The sequence below is a fragment of the Mobula hypostoma genome, chromosome 20 (genome assembly GCF_963921235.1).
Source record: "Mobula hypostoma chromosome 20, sMobHyp1.1, whole genome shotgun sequence".
Lineage (NCBI taxonomy): Eukaryota > Metazoa > Chordata > Chondrichthyes > Myliobatiformes > Myliobatidae > Mobula > Mobula hypostoma.
This window is the reverse complement of record NC_086116.1, coordinates 6,217,662-6,240,789: the sequence shown is the minus strand read 5'-3', so window position 1 is coordinate 6,240,789 and position 23,128 is coordinate 6,217,662. Positions and strand designations below refer to the sequence as shown.

General features: G+C 43.9%; 1 protein-coding gene across 1 annotated transcript in view; it reads right to left on the bottom strand.

Annotated features, from left to right (window-relative positions):
• Positions 1 to 23,128, bottom strand: part of itpr2 (inositol 1,4,5-trisphosphate receptor, type 2) — a 324,764-nt gene that overhangs the window by 226,602 nt on the left and 75,034 nt on the right. Inside the window, exons 3-4 of the mRNA XM_063072308.1 lie at positions 4,085 to 4,197; positions 429 to 515 (exon numbers count right to left, since the gene is read on the bottom strand). Of these exons, the coding sequence (XP_062928378.1) occupies positions 429 to 515; positions 4,085 to 4,197 (200 nt within the window). The remainder of the gene's footprint in view (positions 1 to 428; positions 516 to 4,084; positions 4,198 to 23,128) is intronic.

The window sequence follows — 23,128 nt, the reverse complement described above, 5'->3', positions numbered from 1 at the left end:
GCAGTAGTACCTCCCTGCTCCTGTACTCGAATCCTCTCTCTATAAATGCCAGTCCAGATTTCCAATCCTGATGAAGAGTCTTGGTGCAAAACACCGACATAGATGCTGTCTGACCTGCTGGGTTCCTCCAGCATTTTGTGTGTGTTGCTAATAGCTGGTGATGACACATCCACCACGTCAGCACGCCTCCCCGTCACACTGAAGGCACAATGAAGTAGCATATTCAGTTGAATTGGATGGGGTTCCTCTTTGACAGGACTCGTTGTCTGAAGGCTGAGTGGTTTTGAAAACAAGCAAATGCATGAAGTCATCTCGTCAGCAGGCTGCCCTTCTCCTGAACCAGACAGCCATCACTTGCAGAGAACCGAAGGCAGACAGGCTGCAGAGTCAGCACAGGGACACACACAGACACCGGTACAGCAGATTACCTGAATGACGTTGCTGTACTTCACAACCTCTCCCAGCAGTTTCTTCTTCTCTATCTCATTCTGCTTCTGTTCCAGCTCGGCTGCTTGCTGTGAAGAACATTCGTTAAAGTTCATCAACTTCAGAACATAGAACACTACAGCACAGTGCAGGCCTTCTGGCCCAGGATGTAATGCTGACCTTTTAACCTACACTAAGATCATTCTAACCCTTCCTTCCTACACAGTCCATTTTTCTATCATCCACGTGCCTTTCTGAGACTTTCTTAAATGTCCCTAATGTATCTGCCTCTACCACAACCCCTGGCAGCGTAATTCAAACACCCACCAATCCCGGTGTAAAAAACTTACTTCTGACACCCTCCCCCCTCTATATTTTCCTCAAATCTCCTTAAAATAATAACCTCCTGGGAAAAAGTGCGGACTATTCACTCTATGCCTCTAATCACCTTATGCATCTCCATCAAGTCACCTCTCATCCTCCTTCGCTCCAAAGAGAAAAGTCCGAGCTTGCTCAGCCTATCTTCATGGACACACTCTCTAGTCCAGGCAGCATCCTGGTAAATCTCCTCTGCAGCCTCTCTAAAGCTTCTACATCCTACAATGAGATGACCACAACTGAACACAATACTCAAAGTATAGTCTAACCGGGGTTTTATAGACTATAAATAAAGTGATAAACCATCAAAGTAGACCACACAAATTGTCTAGCTGATTAATCCCTTTCCTACCCCCCGCCCGCCACACAACTCCTTCCCAACACACTTGCAAACCATCACCTGAAGTTTGTCTTTCATCTACCTTCCAGCCAACTAAACCTGCACTGCATATGGAACTAATCATGGTTCCTCAAAAATAATCAGGCAAAGATCCGCCACAATAATGCCACAATGTTGGGCTGAAACAGCAGCCACCAGGGTCATGAGGTGGAGCCCATAGCTGCACTGACTGATGGGTAGTGAGTCAGAGCTCAATGGCCACTCTGCACTGCAGCCACAGGAAGCACTGCCATGATGGTGAGGGAAAACATGGGGAAGCGGCCAACATCTCCGTGTCTAGACAACCATCTTATGACAGTATGCTGACACTAACTTACATGTCACGGGTGGCCCACAAGATGTGGGCTGATTAAGTGTCCAGAGATGACAATGATAGAGATCATTAAAACCTAAATAGAATGAGGCTGGAATCATAAGACCATAAGACATAGGAGCAGAATTAGGCTACCTGTCCCATTGAGTCCGCTCTGCTATTCCTTTATGGCTGACTTATTTTCCCTCTTGACCCCATTCTCCTGCCTTCTCCTCATAACCTCTGATGCCCTTACCAATCAACCTCTGCTTTAGGTATATCCAGTGCTTTGCCCCCTGCAAATGTCTGTGGCAATGAGTTCCACAGATTTGCCATGCTCTGGTTCAAGAAACTCCCCTCATCTCTGTTCTAAAGGGATGTTTGTCTATTCTGAGGTTCTGTCCTCTGGTCCTGGTCTCTCACACTATTGGAGGCATCCTCACCACATCCACTGTATTTCTGCCTTTAAATCAATAAAGGGACAGCCACTGATTGTATGATGGTGGCAGCAAAGGCTGGCAGATGCTGCAATCCCCTTCCTGATCCCAATAATACATACACCTGACTGGCTGCTCCTGGGGTTTGCTTCCAGCCACTCCAATACTTGCCGGGGTGGAGGTACGGTGAGCTTCATTACCCATGACATCAGCCAACAGAAGGTGAATTGTTATCAAGGTCACCTTCACGACAGGCCTCACTTCACCCGTGGGTGCCCGCTGCCCTGACCCACCCTGGGTCAGACAGTTTTTGTTGCCTTCAAAGAACATGCACAAACGGGTCCAGTTTCTAAATGGAAAAGCTCAATAAATCAGTCAGCACCCATGGAATGAGAAAATAGTCAAAGATTCGGGTCTTGGAAGGGTTACAAATCCAAATATTGACTCATTCCACAGATGCAGCCTGACCTGCTGAGCATAAACACAAGAGATTTTGCATGTGCTGGAAATCCAAAGTAACACACACAAAGTGCTGGGAGAATTCATTCCTGATGAAGGGTCTCAGCCCAAAACATTGACTGTTTATTTCCCTCCATAGATGCTGCCTGACCTGCTGAGATCTCCCAGTATTTGTGTTACTCCAACCTGCTGAGTCCCCCCAGCATCTGTGTTACTCCGACCTGCTGAGATCTCCCAGTATTTGTGTTACTCCGACCTGCTGAGTCCCCCCAGCATCTGTGTTACTCCAACCTGCTGAGATCTCCCAGTATTTGTGTTACTCCAACCTGCTGCGATCTCCCAGCATCTGTTACTCCGACCTGCTGAGATCTCCCAGTATTTGTGTTACTCCGACCTGCTGAGTCCCCCCAGCATCTGTGTTACTCCGACCTGCTGAGATCTCCCAGTATTTGTGTTACTCCAACCTGCTGAGCCCCCCAGCATCTGTGTTACTCCGACCTGCTGAAATCTCCCAGTATTTGTGTTACTCCAACCTGCTGAGTTCTCCCAGCATTTGTGTTACTCCAACCTGCTGAGTTCTCCCAGTATTTGTGTTACTCCGACCTGCTGAGATCTCCCAGTATTTGTGTTACTCCGACCTGCTGCGATCTCCCAGCATCTGTGTTACTCCGACCTGCTGAGATCTCCCAGCATCTGCGTTACTCCAACCTGCTGTCCCCCCAGCATCTGTGTTACTCCGACCTGCCGAGATCTCCCAGTATTTGTGTTACTCCAACCTGCTGAGATCTCCCAGTATTTGTGTTACTCCAACCTGCTGAGATCTCCCAGTATTTGTGTTACTCCAACCTGCTGAGTCCCCCCAGCATCTGTGTTACTCCAACCTGCTGAGGTCTCCCAGCATCTGTGTTACTCCAACCTGCTGAGTCCCCCCAGCATCTGTGTTACTCCGACCTGCTGAGATCCTCCAGTATTTGTGTTACTCCAACCTGCTGAGTCCCCCCAGCATCTGTGTTACTCCGACCTGCTGAGATCCTCCAGTATTTGTGTTACTCCAACCTGCTGAGATCTCCCAGTATTTGTGTTACTCCAACCTGCTGAGGTCTCCCAGCATCTGTGTTACTCCGACCTGCTGAGATCTCCCAGTATTTGTGTTACTCCAACCTGCTGAGATCTCCCAGTATTTGTGTTACTCCAACCTGCTGAGTTCTTCCAGCATTTTGTTTTTTGTTTCAGATTTCCAGCTTTGTTTCCATATTTTCAATTTCTAAGTTGTTTTCTTTCCCAGTTTGCCTGATTCTATATAGAATTCGGAAGTTCCTGCTGCAGCTTCTTCGATAATATTTCCAAGCCCCGAAGTTCAGATTACAGCACTGGTAACCTGATTTGTGTTTGTTGTATAATACATTGATGTGGATCACTGAGCAACCTCAGGTCTGCGTCCCCTGTTGATACCAAAAGCATCAGGAGGGGAGCAGCTTATGTATTGAAGGAGATCATCTAATTTTACACTCTGTAGTAGTTATAGCCCAATCACCTGAAGGATCCACTGCAGCCCAGCTGCCGTTTCGAGCCTCATCTACTGTATAACAGGCACCAATACATCAACCAGCTTCCAGAGTAGTGATTAACGTGGCAGGAAACATCATGCAGATGGAAACACACACACTCTCCAGATAAAATATGTATGGGTACCTGCAACTTCTTCAGCAACGCAGCTTCGGTGTTCCCTTGCTTTGACTGTTTCGCTTTCCAGAACTGTTTCTGCGCTGAATAACGGTTCATAGGGCATATCTTGAAAAGGCAGTCTGATATGAAGCAAACAGAGACATGGTCACAAACTCAAGGAGGGAAATTCTGACAGCCTGGCTTCAAAATCTGATCGCACAGTCATCTTGCCTCTGCGGGATAGAGAAGCAGGCAGGAAAAATCATTGCAGGCACTCCCCATCCAGCAAACTAACTTGTCCAAAAGCTCCCTTCCGGAAAGCACAAAGGTCTATTAAAACAAAATCTTCCTGCCATCTTCAAAGTTTCTTCCCCCAAGCAGTTAATCTGATCAACCATTCTAGTTAGCTCCCCCACCCCCCTCTATCTATTACCCCCATCATGGCCCTGTAAACACCTTAAACCACTTTGTACAAAGCTGTTTACAGTGTAATACATGCTAGGGTTTATGTATTTATTCACATTTCCATTCTTTAACCACTAACTTGATTTTTCTATAATTCTTCGTTCTTATAATAGTTGACTGTTGTTGTTTGTTGCATGTCATGTCCTGACCAACATACCACTGCGAATTCCTAAGACGTGTACTGTACAAGGCACGTAAAGTTAATGCTTGATCCCTATTCTCATGAGTTCCATGAGTTTGTGTGTTTTAAACCAGTGTGAATGACAACTGGCATAAGAACGTAAGAAAACAGGAGTGGGAATAGGCCACTTGGTCTCTCAAGTCTGTCTTTTTATTTAACATGGCCTGCCCCAGGCCTTAATCCCACCTTTGTACCAATTGTGCATAGACGGCAATTCTCAAAACTTCCAGAAATCTATTCACTTTCTCTTTAAGTACCCTGAGCACTGTCCTCCAGGGTGTAAATTATATCCTCTACAAGAAGAAATTTCCAAACAGCTCAGTTAGAAATGATAAGCTCCTTAATCTTGTTACTGAAGACATTCGACAAGGTCCCATGTTGACCTGATAGAAGTGTATAAGATAATGAGGGGCATTGATCGTGTGGATAGCCAGGGGCTTTTTCCCAGGGTTGAATTGACTAACACGAGGGGGCATAGTTTTAAGGTGCTTGAAAATAGGTAACGAGGGGATGTCAGGGATAAGTTTTTCACACAGAGGGTGGTGGGTGCATGGAATGCACTGCAGCGGTGGTGGAAGCAGATACAACAGGGTCTTTTATAAGCCTCTTAGACTGGTACATGGAGCTTAGAAAAATAGAGGCTATGCGCTAGGGAAGTTCTAAGCAGTCTCCTGAAGTAGGTTACATGGTCGGCACAACATTGTGGGCTGAAGGGCCTGTAACGTGTTGTAAATTTCTATGTTCTATGTTCTATGTTCTATGGTAGGCTGGTCCAGAAAGTCAAGACAGATGGGATCCCCAGTGACTCTGTAGCTTGGATAAGATATGGCTTGCCCCATGAAGACAGAGCATAGAGGTGGAAGGTCACTTGTTATTTAAAGTCGAAGTAAAATACTAGACGACATGTAGGTATGGCAAGAGGAGGAAGGTTTAAAGGAGATGGGTAGGGCAAGTTTCTTTCAGACAGAGTATGGTAGATGTTGCCAGGGTAGTGGTGGAAACAGATACAATACTGGCACTATCCTACTGATTGTGCATCATACAGACCGATATCTCTTCTGAATGTAGACTCTAAAATTTTTTCAAAAATTCTAGCAACTAGATTGGAGAAGGTGTTACCTCAAATTATTTCCATGGATCAAACCGGATTTATTAAAAATCGCTATTCATCCTTTAATATTAGGAGGTTAATGAATATTGTTTACACTTCCTCATTTACTACCCTGAGATGTATTATCTCATTAGATGCTGAGAAAGCCTTTGACAGAGTTGAATGGCCTTATTTATTTAATGTTCTTGAGAAATTTAATTTTAATTTGACATTTATATCTTGGATTAAATTGTTATATTACTCCCCGGTAGCCTCGGTTTGTACAAATAATTATAGATCTCCCTTTTTTCGTCTTTTTCGTGGTACTAGGCAAGGTTGCCCTCTTCGTCCTTCACTATTTAATATTGCTCTTGAACCTTTAGCAATTGCTGTTCGCGACTCGCCAAATATTGTTGGTATTACCCGTGGGAACGAAATACATAAATTATCATTATATGCAGATGATTTGTTGTTATACATCTCTAACCCGGAGAAGTCAATTCCTGCTATCCTAGATCTGTTAGCTCAATTTAGTAACTTCTCTGGTTACAAATTGAATCTTAGTAAGAGTGAATTATTCCCTTTAAATAAGCATGAACTTATTTATGGACGTTTACCATTTAAATTGGTTACTGATTCGTTTATATATTTAGGGATAACAATTACGAAAAAATATAAAGATTTATTTAAAGCCAGTTTTTTACCTTTAATTGATCAGATTAAACTTTTATTTACCAAATGGTCCCCAATCTCTTTGCCTTTGATTGGTCGGATTAATGCTATTAAGATGATCATTTTGCCCAAATTTTTGTATATATTCCAATCGGTTCCAATTTTTATCCCAAAATCTTTTTTTGATAACGTAGATTCAAAAATTTCCTCATATATTTGGCAGAATAAAAATCCTAGCTTAGGTAAAAGGTATCCACAGAAATCTAAAAAGGAGGGGGGGCTCGCCCTCCCGAATTTTAGATTCTATTATTGGGCAATTAATATTCGATATTTAAAATTTTGGTTACAAGATTTGGACGCATCTTTAAACCCTCATTGGGTAAATCTTGAATCTAATTCATTACAAGGGTTTTCCTTGGGTTCGGTTTTAGGAACTTTACTTCCTTTTACTTCTTTTAAATCATATAAACAAATGAACAACCCAATAGTTAAGCATACTTTACGTATATGGTTTCAATTCCGAAGATTTTTTGGGTTTAATCAATTTATTCTAGCAAGTCCCATTATATCAAATTTTCTTTTTCAACCTTCCACGATGGATCAAGCTTACTTTGATTGGAAAACCAAAGGTATAATATCTTTTCGCTATTTATTTTTGGATAATTGTTTTATGTCTTTTGATCAACTCTCTAATAAATATAACTTACCCAGATCTCACTTTTTTAGATATCTACAGATTAGAAACTTTTTAATTACTGTCTCTCCTAATTTTCCACACCCATATCCAATGGACACTTTGGAAAAAATCTTAGATTTAAATCTCTCTCAGAAAAGTGTAGTAGCAATTATATATAATATAATTATCAATCTATGTCCTGATGCTTCTAATAAAATTAAAGCTGACTGGGAAAGAGAACTTGAGATTAATATACCGACTGAAAAATGGGAAAAAATTCTTCAGTTGGTGAATTCATCCTCTGTGTGTGCTAAGCATAGGTTGATACAGTTTACAGTAGTGCACAGGCCTCATATGTCCAAAGATAAACTATCTCGTTATTACTCTTATATTAATCCAATATGTCACAGATGTTATTTCGAGATAGCTTCTTTAACCCACGTTTTGGTCATGTCCCTTGTTGGAGAAATATTGGAAAGATATTTTTGATATTATTTCAACGGTCCTAAATATAGACTTACAACCTCATCCAATTACTGCTATCTTTGGACTACCAGTGATAGACTTAAATAATTTAACCACTTCATCACAAAGGATGATTGCATTTCTTACTTTAATAGCTAGAAGGTCCATTTTGGTGAAGTGGAAAGAGATTAACCCTCCTACTGTATTTCATTGGTTTTCACAAACTATGGTGTGTTTGAATTTGGAGAAAATTAGAAGTGCAGTTTATGACCCTTCCATTAAGTTTGAAAAAACTTGGAGGCCATTCATTCAGCATTTTCATTTGATGTAATTTGATCATTTCCAAACTTGTTTTATCTCCCTGTACTGTTGTTAGAGGGGAATGGAGTCGTCGACACTAAGGTTTTCTTCTTTTCCATTTTTAAGTTGTTAGTTTTGCCCAAGTCTTTTAGTTTAGTTGATTAATTTTGTTTTTCTTTGGGGATGGGGGTTTGCTTTTTTTTGTTTTGTTTTTTTTTTCTTTTTCATGATTTTTTTTTCCCAGTTTTTTTTTTGCTTTGTATTATCCATGGTTAGTTCTACATGTTTGGGAGCTTTGTTAATTTACACTACTTGGTTTTGCAATTACTTTTTTTAAGTGTAACAATATATCTCCTACTATTTGTATTATTGCTATGTTTTGTTTCTATATTTTGAAATTACTGAAGAGATTGAAAAGAAAAGAATACTGGCACTGAACAGGCTATTGCATAGATACATGAATATGTAGAGATATGGACCATGTTCTGGCAGAGCTTTGAGCAGCGACCAATACAGACATCGAAAGTTGGAGAGGAGCTGATTTCACTCAGGTCCACTGCATGATTAGTAAAAGGCAGGAAACTGGGTGACTGTCAGGAAGGGGAAAGGGGTTAATGAGCCAGTGCAGAATACCCTGTGGCCATCCCCCTCAACAACAGGTATATCACTTTGAATGCTGTTGGTGGTGGGGGAGGGGAGAATGACCTAACAGAGGGAAGTCACAGAGGTCGTGTCTCTGGCACTGAGTCCACCTCTGGGACTCAGAAGGGTAGGGGAGGGGAGAAGGGGCACGCTGTGGTGATAGGGAATTCGTTAGTTAGGGGAAAAGACAGGAGGTTCTGTGGGCGAGAATGAGATTCCCAGATGGCCCGGGACATCCTGGATCGAGTCCTCAGCATTCTCAAGTGGGAGCGTAAGCAGCTAGAGGTCGTGGTCTATACAGATACCAATGACATGGGTAGGACAAGTGATGAGGTTCTGCGTAGGGAGTTAGGTACTAAGTTAAAGGGCAGGACCTCCAGGGTTGTAATCTCAGGAATGTTCCCCATGCCACATGCTAGTAAGGCCAGAACTAGGAAGATTACTGTGGTAAACCATATATATATGTTGTAACTGGGTTACCTGTCTGGACACACCCCTCTGCTGACTGCTCCTGTGGCTCCTTCCACAGACCCCTGAATAAAGGCGATTGCGCCATTGCTCCTCCTCTCAGTCCAGGGGCAGATACTCAGCATGGTGGAGGTCACATTTTACTGCTAATAAAAAGCCTTTCAGTATTTACTCTACTTCCAGTCTTTTGGAGTTGTTGATAGTGCATCAATTACAGAGCTTAATATGTGGTAAGGATTTGGTGTAGGAGGGAGGGCATAAGATTTTTGGATCCAGGGAAGGTGGGACCTGTACAAAAGGGAGGGTTTGCACCTGAACTGGAGGGGGACTAATATCCTAGAGGGAAGGTTTGTTAATGCTGCACTGTGGGGTTTAAACTAGAGTTACAGAGGAATGGGAACCAGAGGGCCAGAACAGATAGTGGAGAGGTTGTGGAGACAGACGTTGGTAAGACCTCAGACAAAATTAGGAATCAAAAGGTTGAGCGTGGTGTGACTAGCGTCCTGAGCTGCGAATATTTCAATTCAAGAACTATCGTAGGAAAGGAGAATGAGCTCAGGGAATGGATCAACACCTAGAATTATGATATAGTGGCCATTAGTGAGACGTGGTTGCAGGAGGGGCAGAACCAGCAGCTCAGTATTCCGGGGTTCCGTTGTTTAAGACATGACAAAGCGGGAGAGATTAAAGGAGGAGGGCTGTCATTACTAGTCATGGAAAATGTCATGGCAGTGCTCAGTCAGGACAGACCGGAGAACTCAAGTCGTGAGATGTTACAGGTGGAGCTGAGGAATAAGAAAGGAATGGAGCTGTATTACAGACAATCCAACAGTCTCAGGGACTTGGAGGAACAAATGTGCAGAGAGATCTCAGACTGATGCAAGAAACATACTGTAAGGTTGTTATAGTAAGTGATTTCAACTTTCCACATATTGACTGGCAACCTCATACCATAAAAGGACTGTTTGGGATAGAGTTTGTCAAGTGTGTTCAGGAGGGTTTCCTTCATCATTACGTAGTGTAGAAGTCCCAACGAAAGAGCGTGCGATACTGTATCTGCTATTAGCGAATGAGACAGGGCAGATTACAAAAGTTTGTGTAGGGGAACAATTAGCATCCAGTGACCACGATACCATTAGTTTCAAATGAAATATCCAGAGAGAAAGGTCTGGTCTGTGGGTTGGGATTCAAAATTGGAGAAAGGCCAATTTTGATAGCATCAAAAATGATCTGACAAGTGTGGATTGGGACAGGCTGTTCTCTGGCAAGGGCATACTTGGAAACTGGGAAGCCTTCAAAAACGAAATTTTAAGAATACGATGTTGGTATATGACTGACCGAATGAAAGATAAAGGTAACAAGTGTTGGGTACCCTGGTTTTCAAGAGATACTGAGGCCCGGGTTAAGAGAAAAAAGGAGGTGCATTGCAGATATAGGCAAGTAGGATCAAATGAGATGCTTATGGAGTACAAGAGATGTAAGAGAACACTTAAGAAAGAAATCAGCGAGGCTAAAAGAAGGTATGAAGTTGCTCTAGCAGACAAGGTGAAGGAGAATCCTAAAGGATTCTACAGGTATGTTAAGAGCAAAAAGATTGTAAGGGACAAAATCAGTCCTCAGTTGTGGGAAAATTATTGGAAGGTATTCTTAGGGATCGGATATATAAGTATTTGGATAGACACAGAAGATCAGAATAGTAATCCATGTTGGAAGATCTCAAACGCATTCTTTGCATCTGTATTTACTTGGGAAAAGGATACAGAGTCTATTGAAGTGAGGCAAAGCAGCATCAAGTTCATGGACTCTGTACAGATTACAGAGAAGGAGGTGTTTGCTACCCTGAGGCAAATCAGGGTGGGTAAATCCCCAGGGTTTGACAAGGTGTTCCCTTGGACCCTACAAGAGACAAGTGCAGAAATTGCTGAGAACCTAATAGAGATATTTAAAACATCCTCAGCGACAAGAGAACTACCAGAGGATTGGAGGATAGCCAATGTTGTTCCTGCTGTTTAAAAAAGGCTGTAACCAGAAAACAGGAAATTATAGGCTGGTGAGTCTGGCATCAGTTGTGGGAAAGTTATTGGAAGGTATTCTTAGGGATCGGATATATAAGTACTTGGATAGACATGAACTGATCCAGCATGGCTTTGTCCATGGTAGGTTATGCCTAACCAATCTTTAGAGTTTTTTGCGGAAGTTACCATGAAAGTAGTTGAAAGCGAGGCAGTGGATGTTATCTACATGGACTTGAGTAAGGTCTTTGACAAGGACCCGCATTGGAGGTGGTCAAGAAGGTTCAGTTGTTCAGCATTCAGGATGAGGCAGTAAATTGGATCAGACATTGGCTTTGTGGGAGAAGCCAGAGAGTGGTAGTAGATGGTTGCCTCTCTGACTGGAGGTCTGTGACTAGTGGAGTGCCGCAGGGATCGGTGCTGGGTCCTTTGTTATTTGTCATCTATATCAACGATCTGGATGATAATGTGGTGAACTGGATCAGCAAATTTGCAGATGACACCAAGATTGGGGGTGTGGTGGACAGCGAGGAAGGCTATCATGGCTTGCGGAGGGATCTGCATCAGCTGGAAAAATGGGGCTAAAATGGCAGCTGGAAATTAATGCAGACAAGTACGAGGTATTGCACTTCAGTAGGACCAACCAGGGTAGGTGTTACACAGTGAGGGGAAGGGCACTGAGGAGTGTGGTAGAATACAGGGATCTGGGAATACAGGTCCATAATCCATTGAATGTGATGTCACAGGTAGATAGGGTCTTAAAGAAAGCTTTTAGCACATTGGCCTTCATAAATCCAAGTATTGAATACAGAAAATTAGATATTATGTTGAAGTTGTATAAGATGTTGGTGAGGCCTAATTTGGAGTATTGTGTGCAGTTTTGGTAACCTTCCTACAGGAAAGATGTAAACAAGGTTGAAAGAGTGCAGAGAAAATTTACAAAGATGTTGCCGGGTCAGGAGGACTTAAGTTATGAGGAAAGATTGAATAGGTTAGGACTGTATTCTTTAGAACGTAGAAGACTGAGAGGAGATTGTATAGAGATATACAAAATTATGAAGGGTATATATACGGTAAATGCAAGTAGGCTTTTTCCACCGAGGTTGGGTGAGACTACAACTAGAGGTCTTGGGTTAAGGATGAAAAGTGAAATGTTTAAGGGGAACACGAGGGGGGAACTTCTTCACTCAGATAGTGGTGAGATGTGGAACGAGCTGCCAGCACAAGTCAAGGACGTGGGGTTGATTTCAACACTTAAGAGAAATTTGGATAGGTACATGGATGAGAGGGGTATGGAGAGCAATGGTGTGGGTGCAGGTCGATGAGACGAGGCAGATTAGATGGGCCAAAGGGCCTGTTTCTGTGCTCTAACGTTCTATGATTCAATGACTCTAAGCAAATGAATCTCAGAGTAGTTTTACTTTCAACTTTGAACTTGGAAATATACTGCCAATGCAGACATCAAATGGGGCAAAAGCTGGATGATGATTATGCCATGTCTTGCTGATAGCAGCAGATGTTTATCATCTGACCATAAGACCATAAGATATAGGAGCAGAATTAGGCATTTGGTCCATCGAGTCTGCTCCGCCATTTCATTATGGCTGATCCATTTTCCCTCTTAACCCCAATTTCCTGCCTTCCTCCCATATCCCTTCATGCCCTGACTAACCAAGGATTTATCAAACCTCTTCCTTAAATATAGCTAATGACTTAGCCTCCACAGCCACCTGTGGCAACAAATTCCAAACATTCACCACTCTCTGACTAAAGAAATTCCTCCTCATCTCCGTTATAAAAGGACGTCTATCTATTCTGAGGTTGTGTCCTCTGGTCTTAGCATATGCTTCCTAGGAGCTCCATATTGGATATATATTGGCCACAGCACAGAGAGAAAGTCATCGATTCTTTTACAATAGGACATCGTTCGTAGCTTTCACAATGATGGAGCATTTCCTGGAGTCGCACTTAAGCATTGTTCAGATAATCTCTGTCTGGGCCATAAGTCCCACACCACCAGGTTCAGGAACAGTTATTACCCTACAACCATCAGGCTCCTGAACCGGTGTGGATAACTTCACTCACCCCAACACTGAACTGATTCCACAACCTACAGACTCACTTTCCAAGGCTCCACAGCTCATGTTCTCAGTATTATTTATTTTTTATTTGCAGACTTTGTCTTCTTTTGCACATTAGTTGTTTGTCAATCTAATTTATGTATAATTTTTCATAAATTCTGTAGAATTTCTTTATTTTTCTGTAAACTCCTGAGAGACAATGAATCTCAGGGCACTAAATGGTGACATATAGGTACGTTGATAATAAATTTACTTTGTCTACACAATGAATCGTTTCACCTTACTGAATTCCTCAACGTTTCAGGAGGAAAGACATTCTCTATGTATCTTTGAACTCCACTCTGTTCTGCTTTCACATTTTCAGGGCCTTATTATTGGCAGATGTCCATTTAATTCAGCCCCGAGTTCTACCCTCCAGCACTTCGACCTCTAATTCTTTCTCAAACCGTTTCTTAACCATGTGCAATAAAGCAGCCCTGTGTTTATGGTATTTCCCAGGCTTGAAAAGAAGTCTGGCTGTCTCGTTTGATTTTGATAGGGATATAAGGATTAGGAAGTGGGGTAAACCAGACAAACCCTCTAGCTACCGCTCCACTCTGATCCTCAATTACCCAACACTATTATATTGGAATCAGCTAATTGGTGTGGCTTATGATTGTCACGTTCTCTTTTTTTGAGTTGTCAACACCATTCAAGCAAAGGGAAACACACAGGAATGTTCTCAATCAAGCTGCCTGTTCCACTAGGGTGCGGGCCATGACACAGAGGTCCTTGCCTACATTGCCAATTCCCCATTAACCACCGTACGGGGCCACACTGCAACGTCTCACCTGAGGGAGCACCTCAAACAGCTCAGCACTCAGTCTGTGAGGGCAGCAAGACGCCAGCCCTAACTTTGCCGTCTTTTCTGTGGTCTCGTCTTTTGTTAGCTGGACGCTCACTCTCATTGGCACTCTTCACCTAGAGTATAACTCCCCGTGATCACAACACGAAATGCATCGGCATGGGACTTCCAGCTTCCATCCAAAAGCAACTTTCTTATTTACTCACGGGACATTTGAGTTTTTACTAACCTTCTTTCCCACAAAGCAATGCAAGCCAGTATGCTTACTGCATTCCTTATCTTCACTAAGATCTGCGACCACACATACACTCGGTATGATCACATACAGTAGAAAATGGGCCAGTGGCTCTGTTGAGTAGGCAGTCTGAGGAGACTCGTGCAAAATTTTAACATCAGAGTCAGATTTATTATCGCTGATGTATACAATTTATGAAATTTGCTGATGTACAGAGCAAGGGCATAAAATCTATAAATTAGAAAAATTACTAAAATGTGCAAAAATAGGAATAGTGAGGTGTTTGTTGTTAATGGTTTCAAGGACCATACAGAATCCTGGTGGCGGAGTGGAAGAAGCTGTTCCCACAATACTGAGTGTGGGTCTTCCGGCTCCTGTATCTCCTCCCTGAAGGTAGCACCAAGAAGACGGCATGTCCCAAGTGGTGTTCTGTCCCTTTAAGAGCTGGCTTCAGAGATCGCATCTGCTGGGTTGCAAGAACCTGCAAAGTCCCAACAGGTGCTACAGGAAAGATGCCACTCGGCTGGAAACAGTCCAGAGACGATGTACGAGGACGTTGATGGACTGAGTTATGGGGAGAGGTTAAGACCTTCCCCTTGGAGCACAGGAGGACGAGGGCTCATCATATAGCAGTGTATAAAATCATTAGGGGGCAGAGAGGGGGTGGATGAACAGCCTTTTACCCACTGTTGAGAAACCAAGATCTAGAGGGCACAGGTGTGAGGGGAGAGAATTAATAAAAAACATGAGAGACAACTTTTTCACCCAGAGCACGGTGTGTACTTGGAATGAACTGCCAGAGGAAGTGGTTGAGGAAGGTACATCAACAACACTTAAAGTTTCTTGGACTGGGAAGGGCTTAGAGGGATGTGACCAAACATGGGCAAATGGGACTAGCTTAGATGGGATTCTTTGATAGCATTGAGTTGTTGGGCTGAAGGGCCTGTTCCCATCCTGTGTGACTCTAATAAGCAGAGGGCTGTTGCAGCAGGCACAGCAAACAGATCGCTACATTATCCATTTGGGTTTCACTCATAAACTTGCAAAGCTATTCATTAGTTACAATATAACTGAAACAAGTGTTATATTTTGGCAACACTTTCAATGCTTTTAGCAAAACGACCTTGTAAAATGCTACAGAAGTTAAGCTCTTCTTGATTCCAGTTGCCACAAGGTTTTATCAGCCACATTAAAATGACTGGAGGTTACTGTATCTTATCAGGAAGGGTGAAATTTTTCCAGTACTATGGCCCTGAACAAATACCCAGACCATCTGCTTGCAGCCACTGATTAAATAGAGATTTTGCACTTAACAGACTGAACATACACCAGGCCACTCTACCCACCAGAACTATGCTAGCTCCTACTAGAGCAATCTCATTGTATTCCCCTTTCTCTCACATGCCCATCAAATTCCCTGTCATTTAGTTGCCACTTCCAGACACTGGGTGTCAGTGGCCGATTAACCTGCCAGCACACCCTTGAGATGTTGGAGGCAGTCAGAACAGCCCGAGGAAATTCACATAGTCATGGTGAGAACATACCAACTCCACAGCTAGAGCACCAGAAGTCAGCAATGAACCTGGGTCCCTGCAGCTGTGACACAGCACAACCTGCCGTATCAGAGCGCCAGCCGTGTCTCACATCCAAATGATATACTGATATTGCAACACAATCACAGTTTCTGTACTAACAACAATACGACTCTTTCTCTGCCAGAGCCAAATGTCTGGACAAGCAGGTCCTCAAAGGCTAACAACAGGAATTCTGCAGATGCTGGAAATTCAAGCAACACACATAAAAGTTGCTGGTGAACGCAGCAGGCCAGGCAGCATCTATAGGAAGAGGCGCAGTCGACGTTTCAGGCCGAGACCCTTCGTCAGGACTAACTGAAGGAAGAGTGAGTAAGGGATTTGAAAGTTGGAGGGGGAGGGGGAGATCCAAAATGATAGGAGAAGACAGGAGGGGGAGGGATGGAGCCAAGAGCTGGACAGGTGATTGGCAAAAGGGGATACGAGAGGATCATGGGACAGGAGGTCCGGGAAGAAAGACAAGGGGGGGGGGTGACCCAGAGGATGGGCAAGAGGTATATTCAGAGGGACAGAGGGAGAAAAAGGAGAGTGAGAGAAAGAATGTGTGCATAAAAATGAGTAACAGATGGGGTACGAGGGGGAGGTGGGGCCTTAGCGGAAGTTAGAGAAGTCAACACTCAGGTTGGAGGAACAACACCTTATATTCCGTCTGGGTAGCCTCCAACCTGATGGCATGAACATTGACTTCTCTAACTTCCGCTAAGGCCCCACCTCCCCCTCGTACCCCATCTGTTACTCATTTTTATGCACACATTCTTTCTCTCACTCTCCTTTTTCTCCCTCTGTCCCTCTGAATATACCTCTTGCCCATCCTCTGGGTCACCCCCCCCTTGTCTTTCTTCCCGGACCTCCTGTCCCATGATCCTCTCGTATCCCCTTTTGCCAATCACCTGTCCAGCTCTTGGCTCCATCTCTCCCCCTCCTGTCTTCTCCTATCATTTTGGATCTCCCCCTCCCCCTCCCACTTTCAAATCCCTTACTCACTCTTCCTTCAGTTAGTCCTGACGAAGGGTCTCGGCCTGAAACGTCAACTGCGCCTCTTCCTACAGATGCTGCTTGGCCTGCTGCGTTCACCAGCAACTTTGATGTGTGTTGTTTCCTCAAAGGCTAGCTTGTTCAAGTGTTCGCAAATGGTAGTTAATGTTTTCACGTCCAGGCAGTTAGTGCATTATTGAGTACATCTACAAAAAGCACTGCCACAAGAAATCAGCATCCATCATCAAGGACCCCACCTCCAGCAAGCCCAAACTCTCTTCTCACATCTACCGTCGGGCAGGAGGTACAGGAGCCTTAGGACCCACACCCTCAGGCACCTGAACCGGTGAGGATAACTTCACTCACCTCAACTCACCTCAACTCTGAACTGACCCCACAACCAATGGACTCACTAAAAAGGACTCTACAACTTACGTTCTCAGTTAATAATTACTTATTTAATTTTATTTGCACAGCTTATCTTCTTTTGCACACGTTATTTTTTTACCAGCCTTTCTTTGTGTGCAGTTTTTCACCGATTCCATTATATTTTTTTGTTTCCCCATGAACGCCTGCAAGAAAATGAATTTCAAGATGCCATATGGTGTTATAGATGTACATTCATAATAAATTTTCCTTGAACTTTGAACTTAGACCTAACCCTAACTGAGACTATTCACTGAGGTTAAAGTTCAGCTATCACAAATTGTGATCTTTGGTACAAAAACACATTCCATCCAAAACATCTTCAGATATCCTCAGTGTTGGCACTGTTGGTTCATTCTGCAGTTGTTCTTAAAAAAATCAAGGTTCAAAACATCGACCTTTTAGAAAGGACAGTAAGTAAATGGTATAAATAACTGGGCAACGAAGACAAACTCTAAGGAATTTAATTAAAGAAGTGTAGGTGGCCTGGCATAATTCTCTCTGATTTGATCGGATGCAAACGATGTGTTTCACTATATGTTTCTACATACATGAGATAAATAAAGGTAAAGTTTATCACCTCTGAAACGATGGTGCCGAGTGATAAATACTCCACTGACCTCTTTGAAAGGCTTTAATGTAAAATATCTCAGTCACAATTTGAATAACTCTCAGTGAAATGACACGATTCAACCTCGCCACAGATATTGGGTTTATTTGATTAGATAAGGAAGCCAACAAATCATTCTGATAGAAGCCCAGCAGATTAGAAGTTGCATTACTAGTGTTAAGGTGGGGTGTGTGAGTCACCCTTGCACTAGTTGTAAAATCCCATGTTCATCAAATGTGCAGTCGTTGGGTCAGTGCTTTGGGGTTTCCTTCGATATCACAAAGCTGATGCACTTGTCTCTTGATCCATAGCAGGATTTATCCCCTAACTTTAACCAAGAAGTCTGTGGACCCCAGGCTGGAAGCCCCTGATCTATAACATGATCACAGAGCTGCTGACATTAAGTTAAGCAGCTATGATCTCAAAGCGTTTAACTCTGCATCCAGCAATACAAATCTCTCAAGACCTATCCTGGGCCTGATATGTTGATGCAGACATGCCAGAGGCTTTATTTCACCAAAGGCTGGTCAATTTCCACAGATTTTGACTGGTTTCATCACTGTCTGGTACGGAGGGGCCACTGCGTAGGATCAGAAAAAGCTGCAGAGAGTTGTAAACTCAGCCCGTTCCATCGTGGGCCCTGGCCTCGGCCATCATCGGGAACATCAGCAAAGGATGACGCCTCAAGAAGGCGGCACCCATCATTAGGGATCTTTTCCATGCAGGTTATATCCTCTTCAAAGTTCAAACTTTACAGGCAGCCATTAAAGAAAGAAACTCAAAAGAACCCATAGAAAGGGCCATCAAACACACAATGTGGAGAGAGAGGGAGAGAGAGAGAGAGAGAGAGGGAGAGAGAGAGAGAGAGAGAGGGAGAGAGAAACAGAGAGAGAGAGAGAGAGAGAGAAATCGTGCAATTAATAAAAGTAAGCAAATAGTAATAAAAGTGAGTCCATAGACATGAAGCCCAGAGCAGACCACAGCCTCAGACTCACTTCAGTGCAGAGCTGAGTAAACACCACACAGCTGACAGACTCAAAGTCCGGAGCAGGCCACAGCGTCAGCCTCAGTTCAGTGCAGAGCCCAGTAAGTTTCTCATTACTATTATCAGGAAAGTGGTACAGGAGCCTGAAGACATACGCTCTACCTTTGAGAAACAGCTTCTTCCCCTCCAACATGAGATTAATGAAAAGACTTTGAACCCATGAACAGTTCAGCAACAAAACAACAAATTCCACAAGATATGATTCTGATTCCTCAAGCTGCTACCTGATCAAAGGGTGTTGCTGTGATGGGATGTTTTGAGGTGTGCTCACAGGGTACCTGGACAAGCTGATCATGAAAAATGCAGCCAGCAGGTATGTTCTTGTTGCAGAGAAAACCTTCCAGTCAGTAACCTGAGGCTTGGTCAGCCCTCTGAGCAGCAAGGCCTATTTCAGAGAAGCACAAGTGATCTCGCCTAATTTATGTATGACTTATATTCTGTGTGTTGTCTGTACCTACCTGCCAGTGACACCTCTGCAAGCAAGTTCTTCATTGTATTTCTGCCTCACCACACTTGTACACATGACAACAAACTCTCCCCGAGTTATCCACAGTCTGATCAATACTCATCTCTAAACAATCTGAGGAAGACTGTCTAACCATCTATTCACTTCCCATCAGCAAAGAACCCCACCATCCAGGCCAAGCTCTATTCTCTCTGCTGCCATTGGGCAGGGGGTTCATGAGCCTTAGTGCCCACACCACCAGGTTTGGAACAGTTATTACCCTACAACCATCAGTTATTACCCTGAACAGGTGTGGATAACCTTACTCAGCACAACTCTGAACTGATTCCACAACCTACAGGCTCATTTTCAAGGCCTCTTCGACTCATGTTCTTATGGTATTTATTTGCACAATTGCTTTCCTTTTGCACATTGGTTGTTTGTTGATCAAGATTGGTCGGGAGGGGCAATCAGGAAAACACACATCAACCCTCGTTGAGGGGTCAACAGTTGAAAGAGTGAGCAAATTTCACATTCCTGGGCACCAGCATCTTAGGGGATCTATTGTGGGCCCACCGCATTGTTGCAATCACAAAGGTATCCGGTGGCTGTGTTTCATTAGGAGATTTGGTATGTCACTGAAGACTTCAGCAAACTTCAGCAAACTTCTACAGAATTATCACGGAGAGCATTCTTTGTTTTATTTATTTATTGATTGAGATACAGCGTGGAATAGGCTCTTCTTGCCCTTTCAATCCCTGCCGCCCAGCAATCCCCCGATTTAATCCAAGCCTAATCATGGGACAATTTACAATGACCAATTAACCTCCCACCTTTGCACTGTGGGAGGAAACCCACGTGGTCACGGAGAGAACATACAAACTCCTTACAGGCAGTGACAGGAATTGAACCCAGGTCACAGGTACTGTAAAGCGTTGTGCTAACCACTATGCTACCTAGAAAATAACCATCAATGCCGAAACCAGTTTCAACTCTTCTTCTGTGCCAATTCCTGGATCATTCACATATTTTCCCATCTCTACCTTAAATATAGCTAATGATCTGCACACTCAGGGGTAGAGAACTCCAGAGATTTACTCCCTTCTGAGAGATGAAGATGAAAAAGGCGACCGGGTAGACTGCTCTCTCACAGTCACAGGCACTTTGGGCTGAATGGCCTCTTTGTTGTATCCCAGTGTGATCCCATTTCATGCTGCTGGCCTTGCTCTTACATGACAGCTCGTCAGCTCTGCTTCCCCATTTTGTTCCCTGCCACAGCGTTTGTCAGTGGCCTCAGAATGTGCAATGAGAAATTCCTTTCTCATTCATAAGCCACATCTTTACTTTTGGTAGCCCAAGAGATTCTGCAGGTGCTGGAAATCCAGAGCAACACACACCAAGTGCTGTTGGAACTCAGCAGGTCAGGCAGTCAATGTTTCGGGCCAAAATGTTCATCTACTTTGGGTCTTTTGTTTTTAAATAGCTTTTTTATCACGTCAATTCAGGAGCCTAATGGCCGTACGGTAATAACTGTTCCGAAACCTAGTGATGGTGGCTAATACTGGGGTTGAGGGTTTGTCCTTTTAAGAAAGGGCAGTTGGGTCTGTATTATTTAGAATTTCAAAGGATAAGGTATGACCTTATTGTAATGTAAAAAGACTTAAAGAAGGCTTGACAGCATAGATGTTATGATTTTCACAAATAGGGGTATATCAAATTAGAAGAGATAGCTACAAAATAAGGGGGCATTCATTAAAACCAAGGACTGTAGAAATATCTTTTCCTACAGGGTAGTGAATCTCTGTACCTTCCAAGGGTGTGGAGGTCAGATTATTAAATCTACTTACGTTGGAGATAGGAGTTGAGGCCTGTTGTGTATGTGGCCTGTTTACACAACTATGTTATTAATAAAAATGCTGGAGACAGGAACTAAATTTCATGGTTCTTTACTGGTAGAGTCCAAACTTAACACACACACATACAGATCATTATGCGCCTAATAGCACACGCAACAACTAAAACATAAAGTAGTCCCTTATTATAATGTAGGCTATATGGCTTTATTTTAATAGTGTATCAACTGTTGTTTTTTTTTACTGGGGCACTATGCTAAACAAATATGCTTACCCTTAACATACAAACGCCTACCATTTGCTTACAAATTATAACAAAGTAACTTAATAATATCAAATTATAACAAATCTTTTTTTTACTCTTGGTCTAAGACCCATTTAGAGCTCAAATCTCTGAGGAGGTCTTCTCAGCCTCTCCGGGTAACGCCTGTCCTGAAACATTTGCTTTGGGGAATGAGTCTCCACAGGTACATCGGTGGGGCATCAGCGCTGATGACAGACTTATCTGTAGATGAGGCTGATGTGGTCATATCAGGAGTGTTTGCTTCTGTCAGGGGAGTCTGGGCAAGGTGTTGTTGTGTTTTTCACCTGAGCATCCAGAATTTGGTCCACATGACGTCTCCATACATTCTCTCCCACCTCCACTGTATACATCAGTGGCCTGTCTATGGTGGAAATTGTACCCGGCTACCACTTTTCAGTCTGGTAATCACGTGCAAGAACTGGCTGTCCCACACTGAAGCTCCGTGTTGACTTAGCATTCAAGTGTTTGAACTGTCTGTTCTCCACCTCACGCCGTACATCTGTTTTGAAAAGATTCATACGGGACCTCAGGTTCCTGTTCAGAAACATCATTGCTGGAGTCTGATTAGTGGTTGCATGTACCGCATTGTTGTTGTTGTTGTTCGTCCTTCGTAGTCGAAGATGACCACGGCTTCAAAGTCAAATGGGAGAGTGGTGGCTGTGGGTCCGGAGGTGACTGATGAGGCCAATCCGGGCCCTGAAGGCTCGCCCACATGTGGGACACAAGTGGTTGGGTGCTGTCGTGGCAGTGGATGCTGCTCGGGCCTTGCGCACAGCACGCTTTCGTTGCGCCTTGATGATGCGCCTGACTTCAGCTACGCGGGCTCCTGTGGTGATCTTGCTGCGCCAAGCTGGACGGTCGAGGGCAAGCGTCTCCCACGTGTTGATGTCGACACCCAGGCCTTTGAGGGACGCTTTCAGGCAGTCTTTGTAACGTTTCTTCTGCCCCCCGACTGACAAGGCTTGCCCTGACACAGTTCTCCGTACAGCAGCTGCTTAGGCAATTGGCTGTCTGGCATTCTGACCACATGTCCAGCCCACCTGGCTTGGGCTTTCAGCAGGAGGGTGTAGACGCTGCAGAGCCCAGCTAGTTCCAGGATTTCCGTGTCGGGGACTTTGTCCTGCCACCTGATGTGGAGGAGTCTGCGGAGACAGCTCAGGTGAAAGTGGTTGAGCTGTTTGGCGTGTCTGCTGTAGACAGTCCAGGTCTCGCTGGCGTAAAGGAGGGTGGTAAGGACCACTACACAGTAGACCTTCAGCTTGGTGGTAAGGCTGAGTCCTCTCCACTCCCAGACGTTCTCACGGAGTCTCCCAAAGGCGGCGCTGGCTTTGGCAATCCTGTTGTTGACCTCAGCGTCTATGTTCACTGCGCAAGGGAGTATGCTGCCCAGGTAGGTGAAGTTGTTGACTGCCTGGAGGTTTTGGCCCTTCACCGTGATGCGCGGCTCCTGGTATGGCTTTCCTGGGGCAGGCTGGTACATAACTTCGGTCTTTTTGGTGCTGATAGTGAGACCGAAGTTGTCGCAGGCTTGTGAGAAGCAGTCCATTTCACGCTGCATCTCCTGCTCTGTGCTGGCGTTGAGTGCACAGTCATCAGCAAACAAGAAGTCTCTGATGACGGTCTCTCGCACCTTTGTAACTGCCTGCAGGCGCCTAAGGTGGAACAACCTGCCGTCAGTCCTGTACCTGAG